Consider the following 21703-nt stretch of genomic DNA (forward strand, 5'->3'; position numbering starts at 1 on the left):
AACCAACTAACGGCGGCCGAAGCAGGTGACGGCGGCCGGGGCAGGTGGCAGTGGTGGTGCTGTTATACCATGGTGATGATGGAAGGAGAGGGTGATGATGGAAGGAGAAGGAGAAAGATGGAAAAAAATTTAATAAAGGGATATTTTTGTAATTTACATGTATAATAGTAGCTGGACCACCATGATTCTGACGTGGAAAAAGTGAGTAGGATTAAATATAGCCACCTCAGCTTAAAACACGCTCAGGGACTTATTTTGATCAAAAAAAATTTCTAAGGACCCAGAATCGGAAAAAAATATTTCAGGGACTTATTTTCATACGGGATACAATTTCAGGGGCCTATAGAGCTATTAAGCCATTTAATTAAATTGAGTGACATGACAAACCTTTGAAATCTGATTGACTGTCGGTGCATCAAAATTAAACTCAAAATAGAGAGATGAGAAATATATATTTTTTGAAATAAAAGAGATGAGAAATAATTGATATATGATGTGATTCAAAAATAGATATAGAAAATAAAGAGAAAAATGATTATGCACTGACAGTGTAACTAATCATTTTAAGGATCTGCAACGTCAATTAATGAAATTAAGTAAAAAAAACATATTTTCTCACATTCTTGAAATCTAATTGAGTGACAGTGTAAAAAATAATTACACCGTCAGTTCATAGAAATTAAACTCGAAAATAAAAATAGTGTTTCAAAATGTATAGATTATGAAGTGATACACATATCATTATTGTTAAGTTATACTTGATTTGTTACTCAACTTAAGATCTAAGTCCCGTAAAAAAAACATAAGATCTAACTTACTACTTCACAACTATTAAGAAATCTAATTAGTTTAGTTAATTGCATTAAAGTTGTTTTTAATTTATATCAATTTTCTAAAATTACTCTTAACCCTTTTGTTTATTTATGTGCATATATCATTAATACTTGGGAGAGTAGAAAGAGAGAAAACTCAATTAAATAAAAATATTTTTATTAAAAAACAATTCATAATATGCCTCAGAGCTTATCAGAAAAAGAAAAAAAAAACAATATGCCTCAGATTTGATTATTGAAATAAGGAACGATGGAGCAACATGTAACTTTTGTCCTTAGTGTATCAAATTGTGTACTTAATTAACTTACAATAAAACACGCACTACTATAAATATTATACCACCAAGATTATGTTTAGATATTACAGATTACGCACTTCAGTATAAAGTATTTTCATATTGCATTTAGTTTGATCACACTAATATAATACACCCTTAAGTATTAATGCTAGCATCATAATATTGATGGTCCCTTCTCAACATTTTTTTCCTCAAAATATGGGATAACCATGTGGACTGTTCACCATGAGGTGAATACTCCATTTTTGGTAAATCAAATCGAATTGAAGACACAATATAAACAATGAAAGGAATATGTTACACCATAGCATCTGCAAAACTAAATACTCTCAAAAGATAAATCATTGGAAGCCTTACTACTCACTAGCTAGCCCATGAGGCACTAAAAGCGGCTTTCTATTATTATACTCCAGTGCCAGAATTGATTTTAAGAAAAATAAGCCGATTTAAACATGCTATAAGCTATTTACAATAGACAGACATCTCCATTAAACAAGTCCTTCCCATCAGCCACTTCAAAAGCTAAAAAAGGTGCATGTGTGATTGTTTAAGACTAAATGCTTCATTAGTCATGCAAACTACCCATAACCTTCTCTTCCAAGACTGATAGGTAAGGCTTATGAGGCTGCAGTGAGATGAGGGTGATGGTTATTTTCTTGAAAGAGATCGGTTGGATTTGGATATGCATTACGGCTGTGATCCAATTCATTTTGACTGTCTTTATCTTCTTCATCTTCAGCGTCCCACAGGAAATTAGCATATGAAGCTAGGACATAACTGCCACATGAGTTGCATCAACAACAGAAATCAGCACAGAATCCTTTTCATTCGAGAAACAGAAAAAGCAAAATAGAGCAAAATGCCTCTAGAGTTTTCCTGGATACCATGTCGTCAAGAGATTACATAGTGAATCGCCAACTTAATTAGTCCTTGAAAGATAAGGTGTCGAACAAGTTAGTCCCTAGAAGAAGAAAATAACTTTGAAAGTCTTTGATTGTGTCAAATGTCGTCAAATCAGTCCCTAAAAAGAGTAACTTTAGGGAGTAACTTGATTGACGTTTTATGACACCGTAGGAACTAACTTGTCCGGCAATTTTACACATTTAGGAATTGCAGGGGTATTTCCTTCTTCTATAGACTAACTTTGATTACATTAACTCGAGATTATAACATAGTTTAGCTCGTAAAACACTTCTAGTACGTTTGGAAATCTCCATTAATTGATTCTATCATTCTACAACCAAAATCAATTCTAAGCACAATAATTTCTGAGCGCCAGAATTGACTCTCAGAGAAAATAAATTGATCCATGCTATTATGAATATGAAGATATCTAGAAAGAAGGAAAAAGCATAACGAATGATAAATTATTGTTATATATCGATCTTACCTATCTTCTGGGGCACTTTGAACAGCTTGATTAAAGTATTGTTCAGCTCGATCAGCATTCTTTTCTGTTTGCCATATTAAATCAGCATACAGGGACAGAGTATGACCATCACCAGGACTAGCCAAAATCGCCCTTTCAAGATATTCTTCTGCTTTAGTATAGTCTCTACGAACCTATATCAACATAAAAAAAATAAGATTCCAATATTCCATGAGTTGATGCATGATAGATATATTAATCAAGATGAAGCATATAGCTTTCATTGCACAATGCATACACCACCTAGCTAGTCTTGATAACTGATTAATCTTGCCAATTGGATTGAATTTTTTTTCTTTAAATTTAAATACTCAAAGAAAGAAAACATGCATGATCAAGCTGAATTATTAGCTAGTGAAACGAATTTGATTACCTCTTTCAAAAACTTTGCATAATTTCCTAGCAAAAGAGCATCATCAGGGTTTGCTTCAATCATGTTTTGGTAATAAGCATCTGTCTTGTCTCTACCATGATTACTTCCTTCAGAAAAATCCCACCCTCCTCCGCTACCATCACAACCACCATTTCTTCCCATCCCACCACCCACCACTGAAGTCTGTAACCTCTTAGCTTCCTTCCCAACACCATACTTTTTATGATCCACGACTCCCATGTCTAATCCAGGGCTTGGAAGCAGTTCCTGAATAGAAGATTGTGCTTTCATGCTAGTTTTTAGCTGTGGATCTTTCACTCCATTTCTCTCTTTGATCTTTGTGCTACTATGTTGGTTTCTAAGAACATGACTACGTGGGACACAATTTTTCTTCTTAAAACTTGATGATGAGTTTTGAAGGTTTATGTCTGCTAAGGTTTGGCTTAGACTTAAAACTGATGTTGTTCTAGGAAGGTGAAGAATGTGTTCTGGCTCAGTCAAAGAACTCAGAATTGGTGCAGAGGAGCTTCGAAGTAACATCTTTATCACAATTGAGAAAAAGAATGAGCAAAAATCAAGGTGTTGGTGTAATATGAGAACTAGCTATATAATGCAATAGATATAATAAGATGCTGAGAAGAAAATGTTGCAAGTTGAAACCAGCTAGCTAAGGAATGAAAAGTGAAGGAAAAGTATTTAATTGCCAAGAAAGGAAAGAAAAACATAGGAAGAAAAATGTGAAAGGGAGTCAGACATGAAATAATATAATGCAAGAGACTAGTTGGTCTTTATAGAACTTGAAAGAATCTAAAGGTTGCATGACAAGAGTTTGGGGATGAAGATGTTCTCTCTCCTTATTTGGTATCTCATTCTTGTTCGACCAATCAAATTGTGTCATGTATGTATGATTATAATAATTATAACTTTACATTAGTAGTTTTCAAATGACATGTGACAATTCGATTCACATGATATGAAAGGAGAAACCAAATGGGGACTGAGAATTTCAATCCGAGTTTAGGGGACCTACACCGCCTTTCGCGTGATGTCATAAGTTGCAAAATTGAACGGCCATAAATTAAATTGGATAATTATGATGTAACTCATTTTTAATTAATAGAGTTAAAAGAGAAAAGTTGGGAGATGATATTGAATTAAGAGTTGCAAGAGAGACCATTGCAATCGCCATCTCGCGTTAGCCTTCTGTGATCTACTGAGGCCAACCATGCATCAACACCTGGTTTCGGGAACCATGGGCATATATTGTCGCCATATTGCACTTGCTAATAATGTAGCAGGCTTCTGTTGCTAGTGGGTGGAAAGTGGAATGCGACATGAGGTATGAGATCATGTAGAAAAATAATGGTAGATATTCTTTGGTATATTATAGAAAAATGGTTTTTCACACCAAAATTTAACCCTACACCTAGTAAGAGATAAGAATACACGAGAAGGAAATGAGACATGATGAGAAAAAAATAAGAGAGGAAAAAGGTCAGTGGAAATTAAATAGCAGAAAAAAATATGTGAATGTATTAAAATTATAAATTATAAACGTGAAAAGAGATATATAAAGTGGGTTCGGGTAAACTGGTTAATTTAGGACTTAAGGCAAGAAGCACTTGGTATTAGGATGAACGACCTCTTTATATCGAAGTAATAGCCAATCAATCTGCAGAATATGGACATTGGTCAACATTGCAAGTATAACGATAGTTTTTTAGGAATAAAAGGGTATTATAAATTACTCCATCCGTTTCAAAATAACTGTCAACTTTAGAGAAATTTTTTGTTTCAAAATAATTGTCCACTTAAAATAGGAAGAGTTATGACTCATGCTCACTTTTATATGTTTAGTCTTTTTAGGTTGTGACGACGTGTGAACACTGGCAACAACTTTGACGACGCTTCAGCAAAACTCTTCCTAAGCCCATAGATATAGTGTTACTTCAGCAAAACTCTCTTGCATGGCCTCTTCTTGGACACAAACACTATATGCTATTGTAAAGGAGTTGGGGGAGTGGAGATATGGCAGGTGGGAGTGGAATTTTAAATGGAGAAGGGCGTTGCGTGGGAGGGAGGAGTTGTGGTTTGATACCCTGTTGAATATTATTAATAATGGTAGTTTGCAGGATGGGAGGCCGGATAGATGGTTGTGGGAGCCAGGGGAGGAGGGTGCTTATTCAGTTAACTCAGCTTATTCTTTTTTGCAGGTGAGTGATTTAGGAGTGTCTGACATCGATTTTCAATCAATCTGGTCTGCATTTGCTCCCTCAAAGGTCAAAGCTTTTGCTTGGTGCATGCTGCTAAATCGGATCCCGACCAAGGCGAATTTAAGGAGGAGAGGTGTCATTCCGGCAGAGGGGGATGTATTATGTCCTTTTTGTAATCGTATAGAAGAGTGTTGTGATCATTTGTTCTGTACGTGCTCACGGTCTTTTGATGTCTGGAATGCTGTCTATCGGTGGTTGGGGTTTGAAACTGTATTGCCAGCTTCATCAGAATCACTTTTTAGTCAGTTCTCCTTTGTTGGCAGAAACAAGAAACAACGACTTGCTGAGATAACAGTGTGGATGGCGTCTTGCTGGTCCTTGTGGATAACTCGTAACAGTGTTATTTTCAAGGATGGTGTTTGGGACGGTGGTTTGGTTGTGGAATTAATCCAGGTTCGAACTTGGCATTGGTTAAAAGAGAAAGTGAGGGAGTTTCATTATTCATTATATGAATGGAAGTCAAATCCGATCATATGCCTCTCTTCTCTTTGAATTTTGCCAGGGACATGGGTTTTTGGCTATTGTTCGTGGTACGTTTGGAGTGGAGGTTGGGTTGTATTTTTTCTCTTCTGCTGTGCATTCTTGGCGTTGGACGTCTGTTGCCGTGGTTGCTTTTTGGGTTTGTATGTTGCTGCTATAAGTTGGGGCATTCTTGGTTTATTTGGAGTAATAGTTTAAGTTTGTAAGGGAACTTAATCTGGTTTGGATTGTGTAGATGGGTTCTTTAAACTTTGTTTATTTTTTTCTTTCTTTCTTTATTTTTCTTTCTTTCTTTTCTTGTATTTGGGTTTAGCATCCCTTGTGCTATTTTTAAATACAATTCTTTGGCTTAAAAAAAAAAAAAAAACTTGAGGCCTCCTCAAACAGAAATGACTTATGTGCCAATATTGCCTCCTGAAGCTTCACCATTTCATCAAGAGGGTGGTTTCTTAATGGAAGCTTTATTTGAGAAGTCCCTTGCCATGGGGCTTGCAACATCCTCCATGCCCGAGCTTGTCAAGATGTGTTCGATAAACAAGCCACTATTGATATGAAGTTCTGACAGCGAAAAAGAGGTGCTTAATTTGGTCCTAGCCCATCTCCTCGCATATCATTTTATAATGAATGAATGAAGAAAAAGAACAATTTCAGAGCAAATGCAAAAGAAGACACTCAGTGACTCAGAGTTCATCCACCACCCACACGGAGTACAAAGACTTCATTTTATCATATCCATGCAGAAGCAACTGCCTTTACTTTCTGCTAAATAATTCATTTTTATATTTTTTTTTCAATTATACTTCAATTTCAAACACAAATTTCTTATTTCCTAAGGCATATGTTTGTGACCCCATACCGTAAACACTACCCTAAACACTATAACCTTAACCATAAACCTAAACTCTATACCCTAACCCTTATGCCCTATACCCAAAACCTTCTACCCTAAACACAATACCCAAACCATAACCCCTAAACCAAATACCATAAACCTCAAACTTTATACTCAAAACTCCATAATCTAAATCTTAAAACTATACCCCTAACCTTAAACTTATACCTTGTACCCTAACCCTGTACCCAAACCCTATTAGTTATTACCCTAACCCAAGCCTAAACACTAAACCGTAAATTTAAATCATAAATCCTAACCTATAAAAATCTAGACTTTAACCATATACCCTAAACTTGAAACTGTACCCTAACACCCTCACCCTGATCCTATTTCCTAACCCTAAACTCTATACCATAACCCTGACCCAGAACTCAAACCTTAAAATCAATATATTACACCATGACCCTAAACTATACACCGTAACCCTTACCATAACCATAACCCTAAACACACGACCCTAGGCTTAAACTCTATACCCTAAATCATAACCCTAAACTACGAACCTCAAACTCAAACCCATAACCCCAAACCCAAACTTTAAACTCTAACCTTATTCCCTGAAACCTTAACCTATACCCTAAAACCGTAACCTTGACCCTATACCCTGAACCTTATATCAATTGACCATTCAAAATTTCATTCAGGATTTCACAGTTTCGTCTAAACGGGAAGCCATCAATCACTATTAAAGGAAACATTTGTCCACTCAAAAAGAGGGGAGAAACATTTTTTAAATTTAAGCTTTTGAAGCTTGAAGCTATCAAAACTAGGCACGGCTAAAATTGATAGCAAGAACAATCACTGGAAGACAGACTTACATTGCACTTGAAGTCAGAACTTGGAGACTACAAAAACAGTCTCAGCATAAAAGAGGGAATTTTCTCTAAATTGTCAGGTTTCCATAACACTATCACAACGGTATATGGAGTTGTAACTTCAATTTTACTCCCATGCTGTCAACTATCGTTAGCTTACAATCTAACCCCCATCATTACTACACACGGACAAACAGAACATTAGCTTGCCTTGACAACTTCAATAATGGTAAAATGCTTCCACAAATATATGTTTAAATTCTCCCTTTCGAGAAATAAAAGTTTATTAAGCTTTATGGTTCTATGTGATTTTAATTAATAAAACAAGTTGAGAAACTTCATTGTAAGGACATCGAGTAAAATATTACAAGTTTCACTGCTACGATGCTACCTCTGTCTACAAGTAACTCCATTCTTCAGTATGAATCCTATAAGGACAACACGGTGCTATAAAGCTCCCACCATGCCAAGATCTAGGGAAGGGTGCAACTATTGTAGGTCTATTATAGACAGACTTATCTTGCATTTGCAAGAGATTGTTTCCACAGCTTGAACCTGTGACGCTCTTAGTCACAGTGTCACACGGTAAAACCTCCAACCATTACAACAAGGATAGACATTTCAAATTTGGATATAGCTTCAGTTTTACACATCTTGTCATCCAATGCAGTACAAAGAAGGAAATGAAAACCGGGATGGTTATTCATAAATTACATCTGACTGGATAAATTTTAGAATGCAGAATATTTGGAGCAGAATATTTATGGAGAATCAGAACATTCATTCAGCACAATGAACACATTCAACTACTTTTTCTTTTACAGTATAATTCTGTCACCCTAAGTTATAATATGATATATACAAATTAAATGCTTACTATTTTATCTTCTAAATCTTGATCCCTTGTTTGGTCTATTTCTCCCATCCCAGGCAGAAGCCCAAAAGAACAGAGACATCCAGAACAGCACAGCAAAGAAGATCTGTACTCTATCCTGAAGTTTGGATAAAGATGCAGCAAGATCTGGTACATAAGAAAAAAAATGATTCTTATCTAGACCAAAAGCTAAGACTTGCTATAGAAGCATAAATGCCGAATTAAAACAAATGAAAGAAATCGAGCACATGATAAATTTTATACAACAATGTATGACTATGAGCATCATTCTACACAATAATACTCTAAGGACATTATGACAATGAGTATACATGCAAGAGCTATGTAAATTAATAAGCCTTTATAACCCAAAGCACCCAGCATACTATATGCAACAGAATAAAATCAACATTCCATACAATAAAAGTATAGCTGAAAAAACATAAAGTTGATTCAACAATAAAGCAATGCAAAACTAGTTCTTATCTAACATTACTCAATGCTACACCAGACGACAGACCATTTCAAATAATTTTGTCTCATGAAGTGACCCCATCTGAGACTCTGAGCTAGTTTAGGTACTTGAATCTCAATATCTAGAGTTAGCTAATCACTTTCAAAACTGAAAATTATTTTCCAGGTTGAATTTGAGCATCTCTTTATGAGAACAAACATCATATCAGCTATACTTATGCTCAGGAAAACAAACAAATCCCTTGACCATCAAAGATTGAAAACCTAATAACATTTCGTCAAATAAAATTTGATCATCAAAGACCAACCTCCAAGCATGATGGGGTAGCACCGTCCGAAATAACACAGCGGCTACAGAAATAGTTCAACAACATAGGAGCAGAAGGTGCAAAAGGTCGTGGCGTTGTAAATACTGATGGCTGATGACAATTATGTGATTGAATATCATCCATCTTCCCTTAAAAAACTAGGTTTGTTTCCTTTGAGAATGGTTTTTTCTTTCCATTTCTTGTTAATAGTAATAATTTCAAAAACTCATCTCATTTCAGCTTGTTTCCTTTTCACAAATCTTTGAAAAATAAAACAAGCATATAATCATACTGCCATTTAGCAAATTTTATCACAAAAACAGAAAATAATAAAATTTCACATATCAAAGAGATCCTAAAACTGTTTTCCCTTTCCCTAGATGAAAAAGATAATTAAAATTTATATCATTGACCAAAAGTAACCCCCTTAACCTTCATCTTAATTCTTACCAATGAAACTAAAACTACACAACTAAGTCAGATACTATTCTAATAGTCTCACATGGAAGGAAATAACAAATTGCTTGATAGAAGCACGGTCAAGCACTTCACATACAAAAAATTAAATAAATAATTTTTAACAAAAACATCAAGGGAAACTAAAGTATGGGATTAAAGATGAAAACTATAAGGTGGGTAGAATCGTTACCAGGAGGTGGGTCATCGCGGGGTGGCGGCGGAGGGTCGGGGGCGGCGGCGCGGCACCTGGGAAGACGGTGGGCAGGGGAGGAACGAGAGATTGGTTGAAATGGAATTTGAGAAGGGATTGAGAGGGAGAAGGAAGAACGTGAGAGAGGGCTAAAACAAAGAGAGAGGTTCGTGGTGGTGACTGAGAGAAGAGCCATTTGGTGGCATTTCATTTCAAAGAACAAGAACCAAAACGAATGACTCTGGTTCTGTTTCAGTTTATATCGGTTTTCTGGAAAAAGAGTGGGTGCTACTATTTTGGGCTCATTTCATGTTTTTGTTTGGGTTGTGAACTTATTATTAGTCATGTTATATAGGTTGTTGTTGGACCAAAAACATGTTATTGGGAGTTTGGACTTGTTACAAGTGGGCTAGTCCTAGCTAGCTCCCAATAAGGATTGAGGAATTTCTTTCTAACATTTACACTAGGTTTGTTTCTATGTAAAATGAGACTTATGTTATGTAAGCATTTCACTCTAGTTCTATCTAGCTCGCAAGTTAGAGACTAGTTCCAAAGATTAACATATTGGAAGTTTAGTGTATGAATCTGATTTCCAAAAATGACTTATCATTCATATGGTTGATTGGAAGTGAGTTTCCTTTTCATGCGTCATCCATATTAAACTTCAAAAATCTTGCACACAGAAGGCGAGACCAGCTTCCTAACCTTGGTTGTTTTCTAAAGATGAGACTTTTCACGGCATGATAATTTTCAGCGATCATTCTAATAGAGAAGGGGCAATCCTCTCAACTTACTTTAACCGACCAAGTAGATCTTGTTTTTACCAACTCAAAGGTCTAATTCAAATGCATAGATTCATTTTCCATTGAAGATCATATTATTCCTAGCATTTGTAGATTTATTTCATTTTGGAAAGAGCTCACAGCAGCTACAAGAGATTTCATATGCCAGCAAAGGTAGATCTTATAAGCGCAAGACCAACTTCTTACTATGCTCTTTACCACTTCAATGTGAAGTTTACTATATAAACTAAAATAAGGTTTGTTAGTAGACAATGGAGGATATTGAAATTTTGAAATACTCACTATTTTTCCAATAATTGCTGCTCACGGATTATTATGGTAAGTTGGGAAAATAATTATCCACAACATATTACTAGTAGTCTCTTACTCAGTTTTAGTTAGTTTTGTTATTGTGTTGTATTTTGTTATTGTGTTGTATTTCCCATCACAAACCCAACCTAAAATTCTTCCATTCCTCCTCCCTTTCTTGCTTCCAAAAAGACAGAAAAATAATTGGAGTCTGTCTGTGCTTCTTCTGTGACTTTTTTCTTTCTCCTGTATTTCTTCTTAATTCTTCGATCGGTTCCAAACAAAGTGTAGGGGCCTCCCACTCCCATGTGGTGGGGATGATCCTATAGTGCTTGCCTACCTACAAAGAGTGTCTGGACGTTCTGAGTATTAACATGCATGGTTGCATGGCCTATATATGACTACAATTGTCAGTCTGTCACAGGCTTTATATATGCCTAGAAGATTGGCTAATCCTAGCTAGGGGCTATGTTAGATTTTGATCCTAATAAATTATGACTGTCAATAATTTTAATTTAATTCCAATTCAATACTAGGATGTGAATTATCATTGGTGGTCCAGTGCGAAATTTAGGGAGGTTTCTGTTCTGAGTGGATTTGGTGGACACAGTCCTGATTTTTACCATTTAAATCGAACAAAATAGTACAAAAGTTACCTACGAAGCTGATAAAAAGCACAAGTGATGCTGTTATTTTCATCATAGTTAGTTAATTACCGAAAAGCAATAAGGAAATACACTGTCATTTCATTTGCTCGGAGAACTGGAGGAGAAAAGATATTCATGAGAAGAAAAGGGGAAAAGATAGAAGAATATTTGATTCATAAGTTTAAATGTCTATGAACACATAAGAATAAGAAGCCTATTGTAAATTTAAAAAGCAGAATATTAAGAACTTTGACTAAAATGTTGAATGCTTTAATCAGAAGAAGATTATTAAGAAAATACATTTGAGGAGAAGTATATTTTAGAACTCATAACATTTGATAGCCAATAATGAATGATTGTTCAAATGTAGTAAAAGCAGATCGTGGCTTTGAAGACAAAAGAACATCTATTTGATGTTTCATCTCATGAACTCCGGGCCCCACTCTACTTCCTCTGACCTTGAATAGCTTAACTCTGTTTACAAGGACATGCATTAACGTCTTCAGCTGTGTGGACCGGAGACAGACATGACCTTCTTCCAGTTTGGTTGGATTATTCACAAAGTTTATTCTGTTGATGCTCAAACATATTTAAAAATCAGAAAGACGAAGCAAGATTATTACTTCAGTGTAATTAAAACTGTTATAATCCTAATACTAATTAGTTAGCTAGCAACTACTACGGTCATTTTGGTTAAGTTGATATGATTCCTCTTAAGTACAACCTCAGATTCGAGTATTGTGAATAGAGAACCAATTTCACTAATGTGGAAACGTGAATACTGTTCTCAGCTCAATTATGATTATCTTCCTGGATAATACATCTATTGGAACAAAATAATATACTAATTAACTAGCAACCACAGGTAAATTAAATATTAACTTCTATGAAATGAGTAGCATATATAATAAATCAAATTTCAAACAATAAGCTCCCAAGACTATTACTAATACTTCTCCAAATTGGATACAGATGGAATTCACTAATTTAGCATCTTAAAGAGAGAGATTACCAAATGGAAGCTCCAGATATAGAAGCTGGGTTCTCTACTCTTTCTTTGTAGATATAATTGGTAACTAGCTAGTAGTACTAGCTATCTAGATCATCAAGTTAAATGAATCATGGGTGAAAGAGCTTATCCCCACAACTGCATTTCCATGAGAGAAGGTAATAGGTATCATCATCTCCATGAGATGATACTTTGAAACCTTTTCTTTTTTGGTGATTTGGAACAACCAGGGTTGCCCTGCAAGGCCTACAATTCTTGCACTTGTTAACACAAGCTGGAGGCCTTGAGCCTATCGCCATTTTGCTTTCATCCAAATCCTCACTGTTGTTCATCATCACTAACCCACCTGCTCAACCATACATGTAGAGATAGTTCATTAAAACTTTAAAGGGTAGCCTATACAAGAACTTAAGGAAGATCTAATGAGGTACAGATCAAAGGGAAAAACTAATATAGAGTTATAGGAGATTATGTGCATGTTTCGACACTCTTCTGTTGAAAGTTGAAACCACAATCAATTTTGGAGAAAAAAAATTGTGAGTAGCTTGTGTGTTCTAGAATTGATTCTGATATAAGAGAAATTAATATAGGCATGATATAGGACAACAATAAAATATACATGCATGTTTTAAGGTTTGAGTATAATTAACACCTCCTAAAGAATAATAAAAATTAATAATAAGAAAAATTATGTATGAAAGAACTTTTTGGTTTTGAACATCAATAATTTTGAATAGAAGCTTGAATGTTTTTTTCTTAACTTGAATAGGATATTGGGTAGATGGAGGTTTTTTACCAGATTTGGAAGGCAGCAGGGAGAAAAAGATGAAAACCACAGTGATTGCAACTTTGAGTGGATATTGTAGATGACAGGATCTTCCACCAGGTGGAGCCATCAGTAGTTTTGATGATGGTCACAGTGAAGAAAGTTTTGAGAAAGAATGAATGGGGAAGCTGAAAAGAAGAAGCAGTGAAAGAGACTGGTGTGGGGTGTGTGTGTGTGTGAAAGTGAAATGAATCTTTGATGGAAGGAAAAATAAGACATTTTAACTTGTTGGACAAAGTTGAGGGATGTTTCCTTTGGGAGAGACAGTGCTCTGATTCCATCAATGAAAATGAAATTCACACAGTGAAAATGTGTTGTTTCAGTGTTTTTGGGAATTTGGAGAACAGACTTTGGATTCATTAAATCAAATATTGACTGAGTGACTGACTCAAGGCAAGGGAGAAGGGTAACCGAATATGACCCCCATACATCACTTCCCCGGGGCCTGGGGTGAGTTCATTGGGCTCACCACTGGCTTGAGTTTTGTTGACATTAAATTACCAATCCAACCTTATATGAATTGATCATATATTTGGTGATAATTGATCATGATGCATTGATGCATCCAAGTTGAATTTGTCTTTTTATTTTATAAGTAAACAAGGGGTATTATACTCCAAATACAAACTAACATGTCCTAAGTAAAGTTAACAGTAAGGTTTCCAAATGACTAATAATAAAGTAATCAAGCTAATTAGTGATCAGTCCTACGATTTAGCCCCTAGCGAGATTGACATTCAAGTCTCGCCATTCAATCAAGATCATGATGTTTTTTATGTAGCGTTTGGTGACGGAACGGAACAGGACAGAACAGAACGGAACGGGACAGAACAGGATGGAACAGGACAATAATGTTCTATGTGTTGTGTTTGGTAACTCCAAGTCAATAGAACAGAACCATGATTTTAATTACATATATAACCTTGCATGTTTAATATTTGATTGAGAAAAACAAATTGAACTCAATTGAACATTTTGCATAGAAACTGTTTGTTATTGCTTACTTCATGAAATAATCACTTATTTCTTTAAAATAATCACTTATATATTGTTTGAGTTGTTTCAGTATGCTATTGAAAAAAGCAGAAACCTAATTATCTATTTAAGCTATGTTAAGTGCGTTTATTTAGATTAAAAATATTAATTTTTAACTATAATTTTTTTAAGAGATTTTGAGAAAAGCATAAGTTGATTCGTGTTTCACTACTCTAATTAAAATCACTTTTTTTTTACTCCCCTCATCTATCATCATAGATTTTCATTATAAGCTAAAGTAACTGTTTCAAATAATTTGTTTTTCAGCTTCAGCTGAAACAAACACAAAATGTGATTTTTCTAAAATAAGTTGAATTAAACGCATTCTAATTAACTCGTTTATCATTGCTTACAAAAACTGATTTTACTTTTGAAAAAATAATTGATTTTATTTTAATTAAGTTGATTCGTGTTTGATTACTCTAATTAAAATCACTTTTTTTATCTCCTCTCATCTATCATCATAGGTTTTCATGATAAGCTAAAGTAACTGTTTCAAATAATCTGTTTTCAGCTTCAGCTGAAACAAACACAAAAAGTGATATTTGATTAAAAAAGTGATTTTTTTTCATTTTAAAAGTGATTTTTTGATTTTAAAAGTGATTTTTTGATTAAAAGTGATTTTTCCAAAATAAGTTGAATCAAACGCACTCTAATTGGCTCGTTTATCATTGCTTACAAAAAGTGATTTTACTTTTGAAAAAAATAATTGATTTTATTTTAAGTGATTTTTTTGAAAAAGTATATTTTTATTTAACTTTGTCTACAAATATAATAAGTGCTTTCAATTTTATAAGTGATTTTAAACTGTTTAGATACATAAAATTTCAAATATAAATTAGGGGTATTTTTGAACTTGCAAAAGTTTTAAAAGAGTGTTCCGTTCCGTTCCCTTCCGTTCCACCCTTTTTCAGGGAACCAAAGTGTCCCGTTTCTGGAGCCTTTTGTCCCGTTCCGTTCCATCTTAAAAACATGACAAACACAGAACGGAACCCATGTGTCCTGTTCCGTTCCCTTCTCACCTGTCTACCAAACGCTACCTTAGTTTTACACCACCACAAATTGTAGAATTATTAGAAAGCAAAAACATATTTCAATCTCAAACTACCTCTCTATTTCTATTACTCTTGGATTTGTAGCAGTTGAAAAAACACTTAATTATGACAATTGAAAAACGTCAGAATTCATGGGTGCCCAAAGAATCGTGACACCGTTATGGGGTTCAATAATCATTTTTGAATAGGATATTAATATACAGACCAAACAAAATAAATTAAATGAAACTAACCCTATATTGAATAACAATATGTGCTGGTTGAATTTATCCATTAATATCCATGTAGTTCACTGTGCATACTCACCCTGTGAACAAAGTACTTAGGATGTTATATGATGTACGGGTCAGTCTTTTGGTAAGTACTAAACTGAATAGAACCTACTTAACTGGTCATTTCTTAGTAGAGGACTCTTTTACTGAGTTTAGTAAACCCTATTTACAAATGAAAAAAGTCATCCGCAGGCACAGTTATAATATATACCTGCTATGCTACAATGCTTCCATGTTAAATTCCCCTTGATTTCAATGATCAATTTCTTTTCTTCTTCCCGTAGCAAAGCAAAAGGATTTCGGTCAGTGTGGGAAGAAGTGAAAGAAAATTAAAAAAACAAAGAAAATAAATTAAATAAAAGAGGAAAAATGCAATTCAATACATGACTCTCGTGCGACTTAGCTTCTTATTTTTAAAATGTGTCTTTCACTCCTTAAAATTTATAAGGCGTGCGAAACAATCATTATGTTAGCATTTCCATTAACTTTTAACGAGATTTGTCACATGACATGCACGACTATTTATTTTCCTAAATTGCCCTTGTTTATTTTAGATGAGCATTTTCATGACCTATTCATAAAACAAATTGCAGATCAATTTAGACTCCGATCCTGTAACTAGCGACACCATCACCGCATCTGGCAAACATGGCTTGTTCATTGCGCCAACCTTCTAGCAAATCACAGAATGAGTTCAAAGAATTCACCAACATCCATGCACATATAAGGTTGCCGTGATTCTTTCAAACCAATTTCTCTCTCAATAAATAGAATATAGAATAGAAGTCTTCGCAAGAATAAGCTTGCCAAAATTGAAAGGTGTGACTTTTATGGTGGAATTTGGAAGCAATTGCTAAATTCGTATGAAGCTTATTGGGTATTCTCCTACGTATTTTTGAATTTAGAAGGATCCACAAAGCATTACATGTGACTTGATTAATACATGTGAACTGAACATAACTGATTTGTCTATGGAAGGTAGATGAATTTAGAGAGATTGCAGGACATGTGCGTCGCCTTCTATGGATAATTTGGTGTTCATGTCATGCGGCTGCTTATTATTTCACTTTCGTAACCAAAATAAAAAGACTAGCTATTTGAGTGCAACAAATTTTTATCATACATCTTACTTAATGAAAATCAAACATACCACATGAATTAATATCACTCTTGGTTAAGTACTACAAATTTTGATAGTGAATTATATTATGTTGACACTTTAATCTCACATAAACTCAAGTAAAGAGAAAAAAAAAAAAGTGAGAGATACAATGGGTGGTTTAATAATAAAAGAAAAAAAGTATTAGAAAAAATTAAGTAAAAATGTAATAGAACGTACAAAAAAGAAAGAAATGTCAATAAATCAAACTCAAATTATAAACCCAATCTGCTGACTTGGCGTTAACTGCGCACACTATTCAGCAATAGTCTATATACCAGTTTCTGTCGTCGGGAAAAGTAGGCTGGCTGTTTCCAAAAGTTGATTTTTCTTTGGTTTGATTTTATGGGGACCCTGAAAAAGTTGTTTATATCTGCAAAGTGTAGAGGTAAAAACTGAGAATGGGCATCCCAAATTAAGCTAGTTTTGAAGCCTGTAAAGCTTTCCATTTTCAGCATCAACTGTAATTTTATTTTATAGCGTAAATCTAAACACCCTGCAAGATGAGTCGCTGAAATTAGTATTCTGTAAATTAGTCGGTTAAGTTCATGCATTTTTAATAGTCAGTTTTATTTGAGTAATGATATATGATATATATTCTACCAAAGAATACGTACATACCAATTTTTATCTCCCTATTTCTCTATCGTTCAACTTACATTATCATATCTATCAATTATCTCTCAACTCTTCATATATCTCTTTAGTGGCATACATACATTCATTAGATGTACATCAATCTTTATTGTTATCAGCTTTAAAACAACTTTTTTTTTTGTCATGCATATACTCTATAAGGTAATCTTGTTTGAATTAAAAATATTCACATCATAAATCTTAATTTGGGGTTGTCTTACTCGTAGAATTATTTAATCTCATCCGGATGGATTTATTAAATTATTTGAAAAGAAAGAATTTAAATTCTATAAATTTCTAACTCATTTATCTTAAACTTCATTAATTCATTTATGATGAGGTCGAATAAACCAATGAGGTCAATTATACAACTTTAACTCATCTATATTACATTTCATTCACATCTCTTCCACTCACACATTTTGAGTGATATGATAAATGATGTAATAAAAAATATAAACATGTTTATCAGGGAGGTTAAAACCCTACTAAATGTTTAACAATAAATTCTTCATTCTTTTTTAAGAAAATAACTAAATTATAACTTAAAATACCACACAAGGTACCACATCAATTTTTTTTTGAGTACCATAGAATTCACCAGCACCTTTTTTTGTGTTGATAAATCAGCTTATTGCATTAAAGGGCAGAAGAGATGTCACCCATACAATAGAACAGAAGGATCAAAGTCAAGACCATAAAAAAAAAAACAGGAAAAACAAGCAAAGAAAAAGCAAAACACATCAAGCTACAACTAAAAAAGAGAACTAACAACACAAAAATCAGCCAGCAGAAAACGCAACACAGATTTAAAAGAAATAAAAATAAAGTGACCGAAACTCTAACTATAATGGTAGATGATATAATCAGTTAATTATTACTGAATAAAGTCGGAGAAAAAACGAACATGTACATTGTACAGGGATAATATATCTGTACGATCTCTGGAAGACAAAGGCACAATCTTCCAAGAGATGGTAGCAGCAGCAAGTGTCACAATCTTGCCCAGTTCAACGGCAATGATGAATGAACTCAATCTGTTCATCCCAGATCGAACGGCCCATGTTGCATGCTGATCCCGCTAACCTGAACTAGTTGTTGTACGGTGAAAGCGGGTGAGTCGTAAACAGTTTCACACACACAAGCTTCAACATGCACGTACCTAACTGTTGTTGTTCAGATTTTACTACAGTCACGTCATCACCGTACACTTGTTTCGCTTCTCTTTTCCATTGTCAAGTCTATTCATACTTCACCATATGCAGCTAGCTAGCTTTATGCTCTTTATGATTTGATGTCTTTTTTTTTCATAAATTAAATTTACTATTTTATATTTTAAAGAGTGAAGGTAATGAATTTTTTTATTAAATTAGAGTAACAGATTTGAGATGTGTTTTCAATTTCATACATTCTCATTATATTCTTCTTCTTTCTATTACATTTTATTGTCATTATTCTCTAATTTCTCTTCTTATAAATCTTCTTTTCATATCACTTCACTTATCATATATCTCATTTCTTTATATTCATATTTTCTTCATGTGTAATGTATGATAAACTTCATCCAATTGTAATATTGATTTATCCCTTTACGCAAAATTGAGATTTCGAAACTTTACAACTCATAGTTATGGTCCTCCACTTTTATCATTTGCAATTTTGGTCATGTCATTTTAATTCTAAGGAAAATGAACATTTTTTATATAATTAATGAGTCAAATTTTTAATGTGTTGGCACAATGTTGTATGTATTGACTTATACTCTTCCCCTACCGTAAAACCAGGAAATTTTCATCACCTTCATCTTTATAACCTTCATTTCTTTAAAAAAAAAAAACCTTCATTTCTAAAGAAAACAACCTAGGCCCAACAGACAAAAGAAAACAACTCTCACTGCAGCCTGAGCAAAAACCACCCTATACAACAACAAAGCCCAAAAAGAAGTCATTAAATCCAAAATAGGGCAAACAATAATAGAATGATTCCAATTGAAATTTTCCACGAACAGGGCTGAAATTTTATTTCTTATTAACGCCATAGGCTCACAACTTCATATTTCACGACATCACTACCACACACTCATAAAATTCCAAATTTATTGTACAGTCACTTGTTTCACATCCTTTTTGGGCTTCTCAGTTCTAGGAATAGTCACAGTTAGCACACCATCCTTCAACTCTGCCTTAATTTCATCACCCTTGGCATCATCAGGCAAAACCAAGCTGGTATTATAGTAGCCATAGCTACTTGAAGACCAATACTCATCATCATCCCCTTCTTCTTTCTCTTCCTTGTGCTCCCCCTTAATTGTCAACATCCCATCATCAATGGTGATCTTTACATCCTCCTTGGCAATTCCTGGCATGTCATAACGAAGTTTGTAATGGTCATCCCACTCTTTCACGCGCCCGCTGAGAGACCATGGTGTCAAATTCATGTTGTCAAATAGCTTGTTGATGTTCTCAGTTGCTTGCATTAGTGCATTCCCAAGGCTTGATGGAAACAACTCTAAGAACCAAACATAAAATACAATGTAAGCCTGTGTTTCATCAAAATAACAGGTTTTTTTTTGTCTTGATGTAAAATTTAAATTTTCAATGACTAATTTGTGTAATTTTAAACAATGATTATAGTACCTAACTCTACTGAATATATTCTATCAATTCAATAATGTACGCACCAAATTGACCCCAGTTAGATTCAATTATTCAAACCAAACAACTAGAGTTTAGCCATTTTCTAAGATTTGAAAATTCCTTCGACCTGACATGTTTGTTTAAATGCGTGAATGAACGTTGACGAAAATATTTGTGTTCATTTCATTTAGGTCATATAAATTGTCTTTGCATCATTTGTAACGCTAAAACAATGTCAAACAAACATATGCTCCTGTTTGTTCATTGAATATTGACAATGTTGGAGTACTAGTTATATTAAATGCTAATTGTCAAGAATTGGGTTTTCAACGTTTGAAATATTTGTATGTTGAAGGGTTCCTTTTAGTTGTGGAAATGAAGTTTCACCTCATTTTCAATATCTAGATTATAAAAGTGAAGGTGATGATATACATACCATGAAGTGCAGGAGAGAAGTCACGGTCATCATTTCTCCAAAGCCATCTCCTACTCTTCCTCCTAGGGAACAACCTTGACTTTTTACCTTCCGTGACTGCAACTTCACTCCCTTCAGATTTCTCCTTCTCACTCGCTGCAGTGGAAAACCTTGCCACCAACCCATTGCCCCACCTCTGCTTCTCCACACTACCATGATGCCTTATCAAGGGAGCAGAGGAAGAAGCAGAGACCCTTTGCTGCAAATTTCTCAAAGCCAAACGTGCCAAAGCCATTTGTTGAGTTTGATGTTGAAGTGCTTGTCTATGTGTAATTTGTTTGTGTTCGTTGATAATGAAAGGAACTGCTGACACAACTTAAATAAAGATATGGGGTTGATGTTGGTCACTTGGCTCTGGATGCTTACAGAAGTGTCCAAGAACTTCTAGGATATGTCGGAGAGGCACATCACAAAGTGGCTCTAGATACATGTAGAACTTGAGAATAATGATAGTATTGGATAGTTCTGGTTCTTTCTTAGACGTGACATGTTGTCATTCACAAGAGTGTTCCAGAGGAAAAGAACAATACACCAGCATCATTTCTTTTGTCGAGTCACGAGTTTCCAAAAATTAGTGTTGGATCCAAGCCCAAATTGATATATCAAGTTAAATATATGCTACTTTAATATTACAGAAATCCCATTAAAAGGAATTTTACAGATTTGAAGTCCCAAGCTCCCAGCTACCATTAGGAGTAAGAAAGAAATATCCTGAACAAGTAATTATAGGAAAAGAAAATTGAAAAGAGCTTGTAATAACCAAGTGTTTTCTAAGAGCCAGTATAGATATACTTCTAAAGAAGTCTTTTGTAAGTCAGCTAAATACTTATTTCATTAAAATGCTCACATAAATTAGAAGCTAAAACAAACTAGGCCTACTCACAAAAAGAGCCTATAGCTTATCCCTATACAAGTTGCTGTCAAGTTTAATATGGAGCATCCTGTCAAAAAAAAAGGTTTAATATGGAGCATTGTTCTTGATGAATATGGGTGGTGGGGATGAAAAATGTGACCCAGTTTTCCAGATGTAGCATTACAAATCTATAATACTTTTGACCAAAAAAAAAATCTATAATACTAGAATGTTATCAAAGTTAAATAGCTGATTTTCCTTTAAAAAAAATTAATGACAAAAATCATTCAGAATTTTATTTTTTCAG

General features: G+C 34.3%; 4 protein-coding genes and 1 long non-coding RNA gene across 5 annotated transcripts; 1 reads left to right on the forward strand and 4 right to left on the reverse strand.

Moving 5' to 3' along the window:
- Positions 1-1252: 1252 nt before the first annotated feature.
- Positions 1253-3701, reverse strand: LOC130745808 (uncharacterized). Its single transcript, XM_057598194.1, has 3 exons — positions 2935-3701; positions 2523-2695; positions 1253-1909 (listed from the first exon to the last, which is right to left on the reverse strand). Exons 1-3 carry the CDS (start codon positions 3472-3474, stop codon positions 1750-1752), a joined length of 873 nt encoding a protein of 290 aa, XP_057454177.1. The 5' UTR covers positions 3475-3701; the 3' UTR covers positions 1253-1749.
- A 1200-nt stretch (positions 3702-4901) lies between these two features.
- LOC130744703 (uncharacterized) lies at positions 4902-5699 on the forward strand. The gene has a single exon (XM_057596864.1). The coding sequence runs from the start codon at positions 4902-4904 to the stop codon at positions 5697-5699; it is 798 nt and encodes a 265-aa protein (XP_057452847.1).
- Positions 5700-7998: 2299 nt separating this feature from the next.
- LOC130745809 (uncharacterized) lies at positions 7999-10005 on the reverse strand. Its single transcript, XR_009021883.1, has 2 exons — positions 9703-10005; positions 7999-8418 (listed from the first exon to the last, which is right to left on the reverse strand). It is a non-coding gene; the product is annotated as an uncharacterized LOC130745809 (long non-coding RNA).
- Positions 10006-12377: 2372 nt separating this feature from the next.
- Positions 12378-13457, reverse strand: LOC130742591 (EPIDERMAL PATTERNING FACTOR-like protein 8). Its single transcript, XM_057594688.1, has 2 exons — positions 13246-13457; positions 12378-12795 (listed from the first exon to the last, which is right to left on the reverse strand). Exons 1-2 carry the CDS (start codon positions 13343-13345, stop codon positions 12560-12562), a joined length of 336 nt encoding a protein of 111 aa, XP_057450671.1. The 5' UTR covers positions 13346-13457; the 3' UTR covers positions 12378-12559.
- Positions 13458-19235: 5778 nt separating this feature from the next.
- LOC130745810 (26.5 kDa heat shock protein, mitochondrial) lies at positions 19236-21574 on the reverse strand. Its single transcript, XM_057598195.1, has 2 exons — positions 20505-21574; positions 19236-19940 (listed from the first exon to the last, which is right to left on the reverse strand). Exons 1-2 carry the CDS (start codon positions 20776-20778, stop codon positions 19528-19530), a joined length of 687 nt encoding a protein of 228 aa, XP_057454178.1. The 5' UTR covers positions 20779-21574; the 3' UTR covers positions 19236-19527.
- Between the last annotated feature and the right edge of the window lie 129 nt (positions 21575-21703).

Source organism: Lotus japonicus, chromosome 3, assembly GCF_012489685.1.
Source record: "Lotus japonicus ecotype B-129 chromosome 3, LjGifu_v1.2".
Classification (NCBI taxonomy): Eukaryota; Viridiplantae; Streptophyta; class Magnoliopsida; order Fabales; family Fabaceae; genus Lotus; species Lotus japonicus.

Bases quoted from the DNA above. Each gene is read 5' to 3' on its own strand.
- LOC130745808 (XM_057598194.1), bottom strand. From the start codon at position 3,474: ATGTTACTTCGAAGCTCCTCTGCACCAATTCTGAGTTCTTTGACTGAG. The intron at 2,696-2,934 runs GTAATCAAATTC...ATGTTGATATAG, and splicing joins ATGCAAAGTTTTTGAAAGAG to GTTCGTAGAGACTATACTAA. The intron at 1,910-2,522 runs GTAAGATCGATA...CTCATGTGGCAG, and splicing joins CAAAGTGCCCCAGAAGATAG to TTATGTCCTAGCTTCATATG.
- LOC130744703 (XM_057596864.1), top strand. From the start codon at position 4,902: ATGGCCTCTTCTTGGACACAAACACTATATGCTATTGTAAAGGAGTTG.
- LOC130742591 (XM_057594688.1), bottom strand. From the start codon at position 13,345: ATGGCTCCACCTGGTGGAAGATCCTGTCATCTACAATATCCACTCAAA. The intron at 12,796-13,245 runs GTAAAAAACCTC...ATGGTTGAGCAG, and splicing joins CCTGCTGCCTTCCAAATCTG to GTGGGTTAGTGATGATGAAC.
- LOC130745810 (XM_057598195.1), bottom strand. From the start codon at position 20,778: ATGGCTTTGGCACGTTTGGCTTTGAGAAATTTGCAGCAAAGGGTCTCT. The intron at 19,941-20,504 runs GTATGTATATCA...TTTGGTTCTTAG, and splicing joins CTTCTCTCCTGCACTTCATG to AGTTGTTTCCATCAAGCCTT.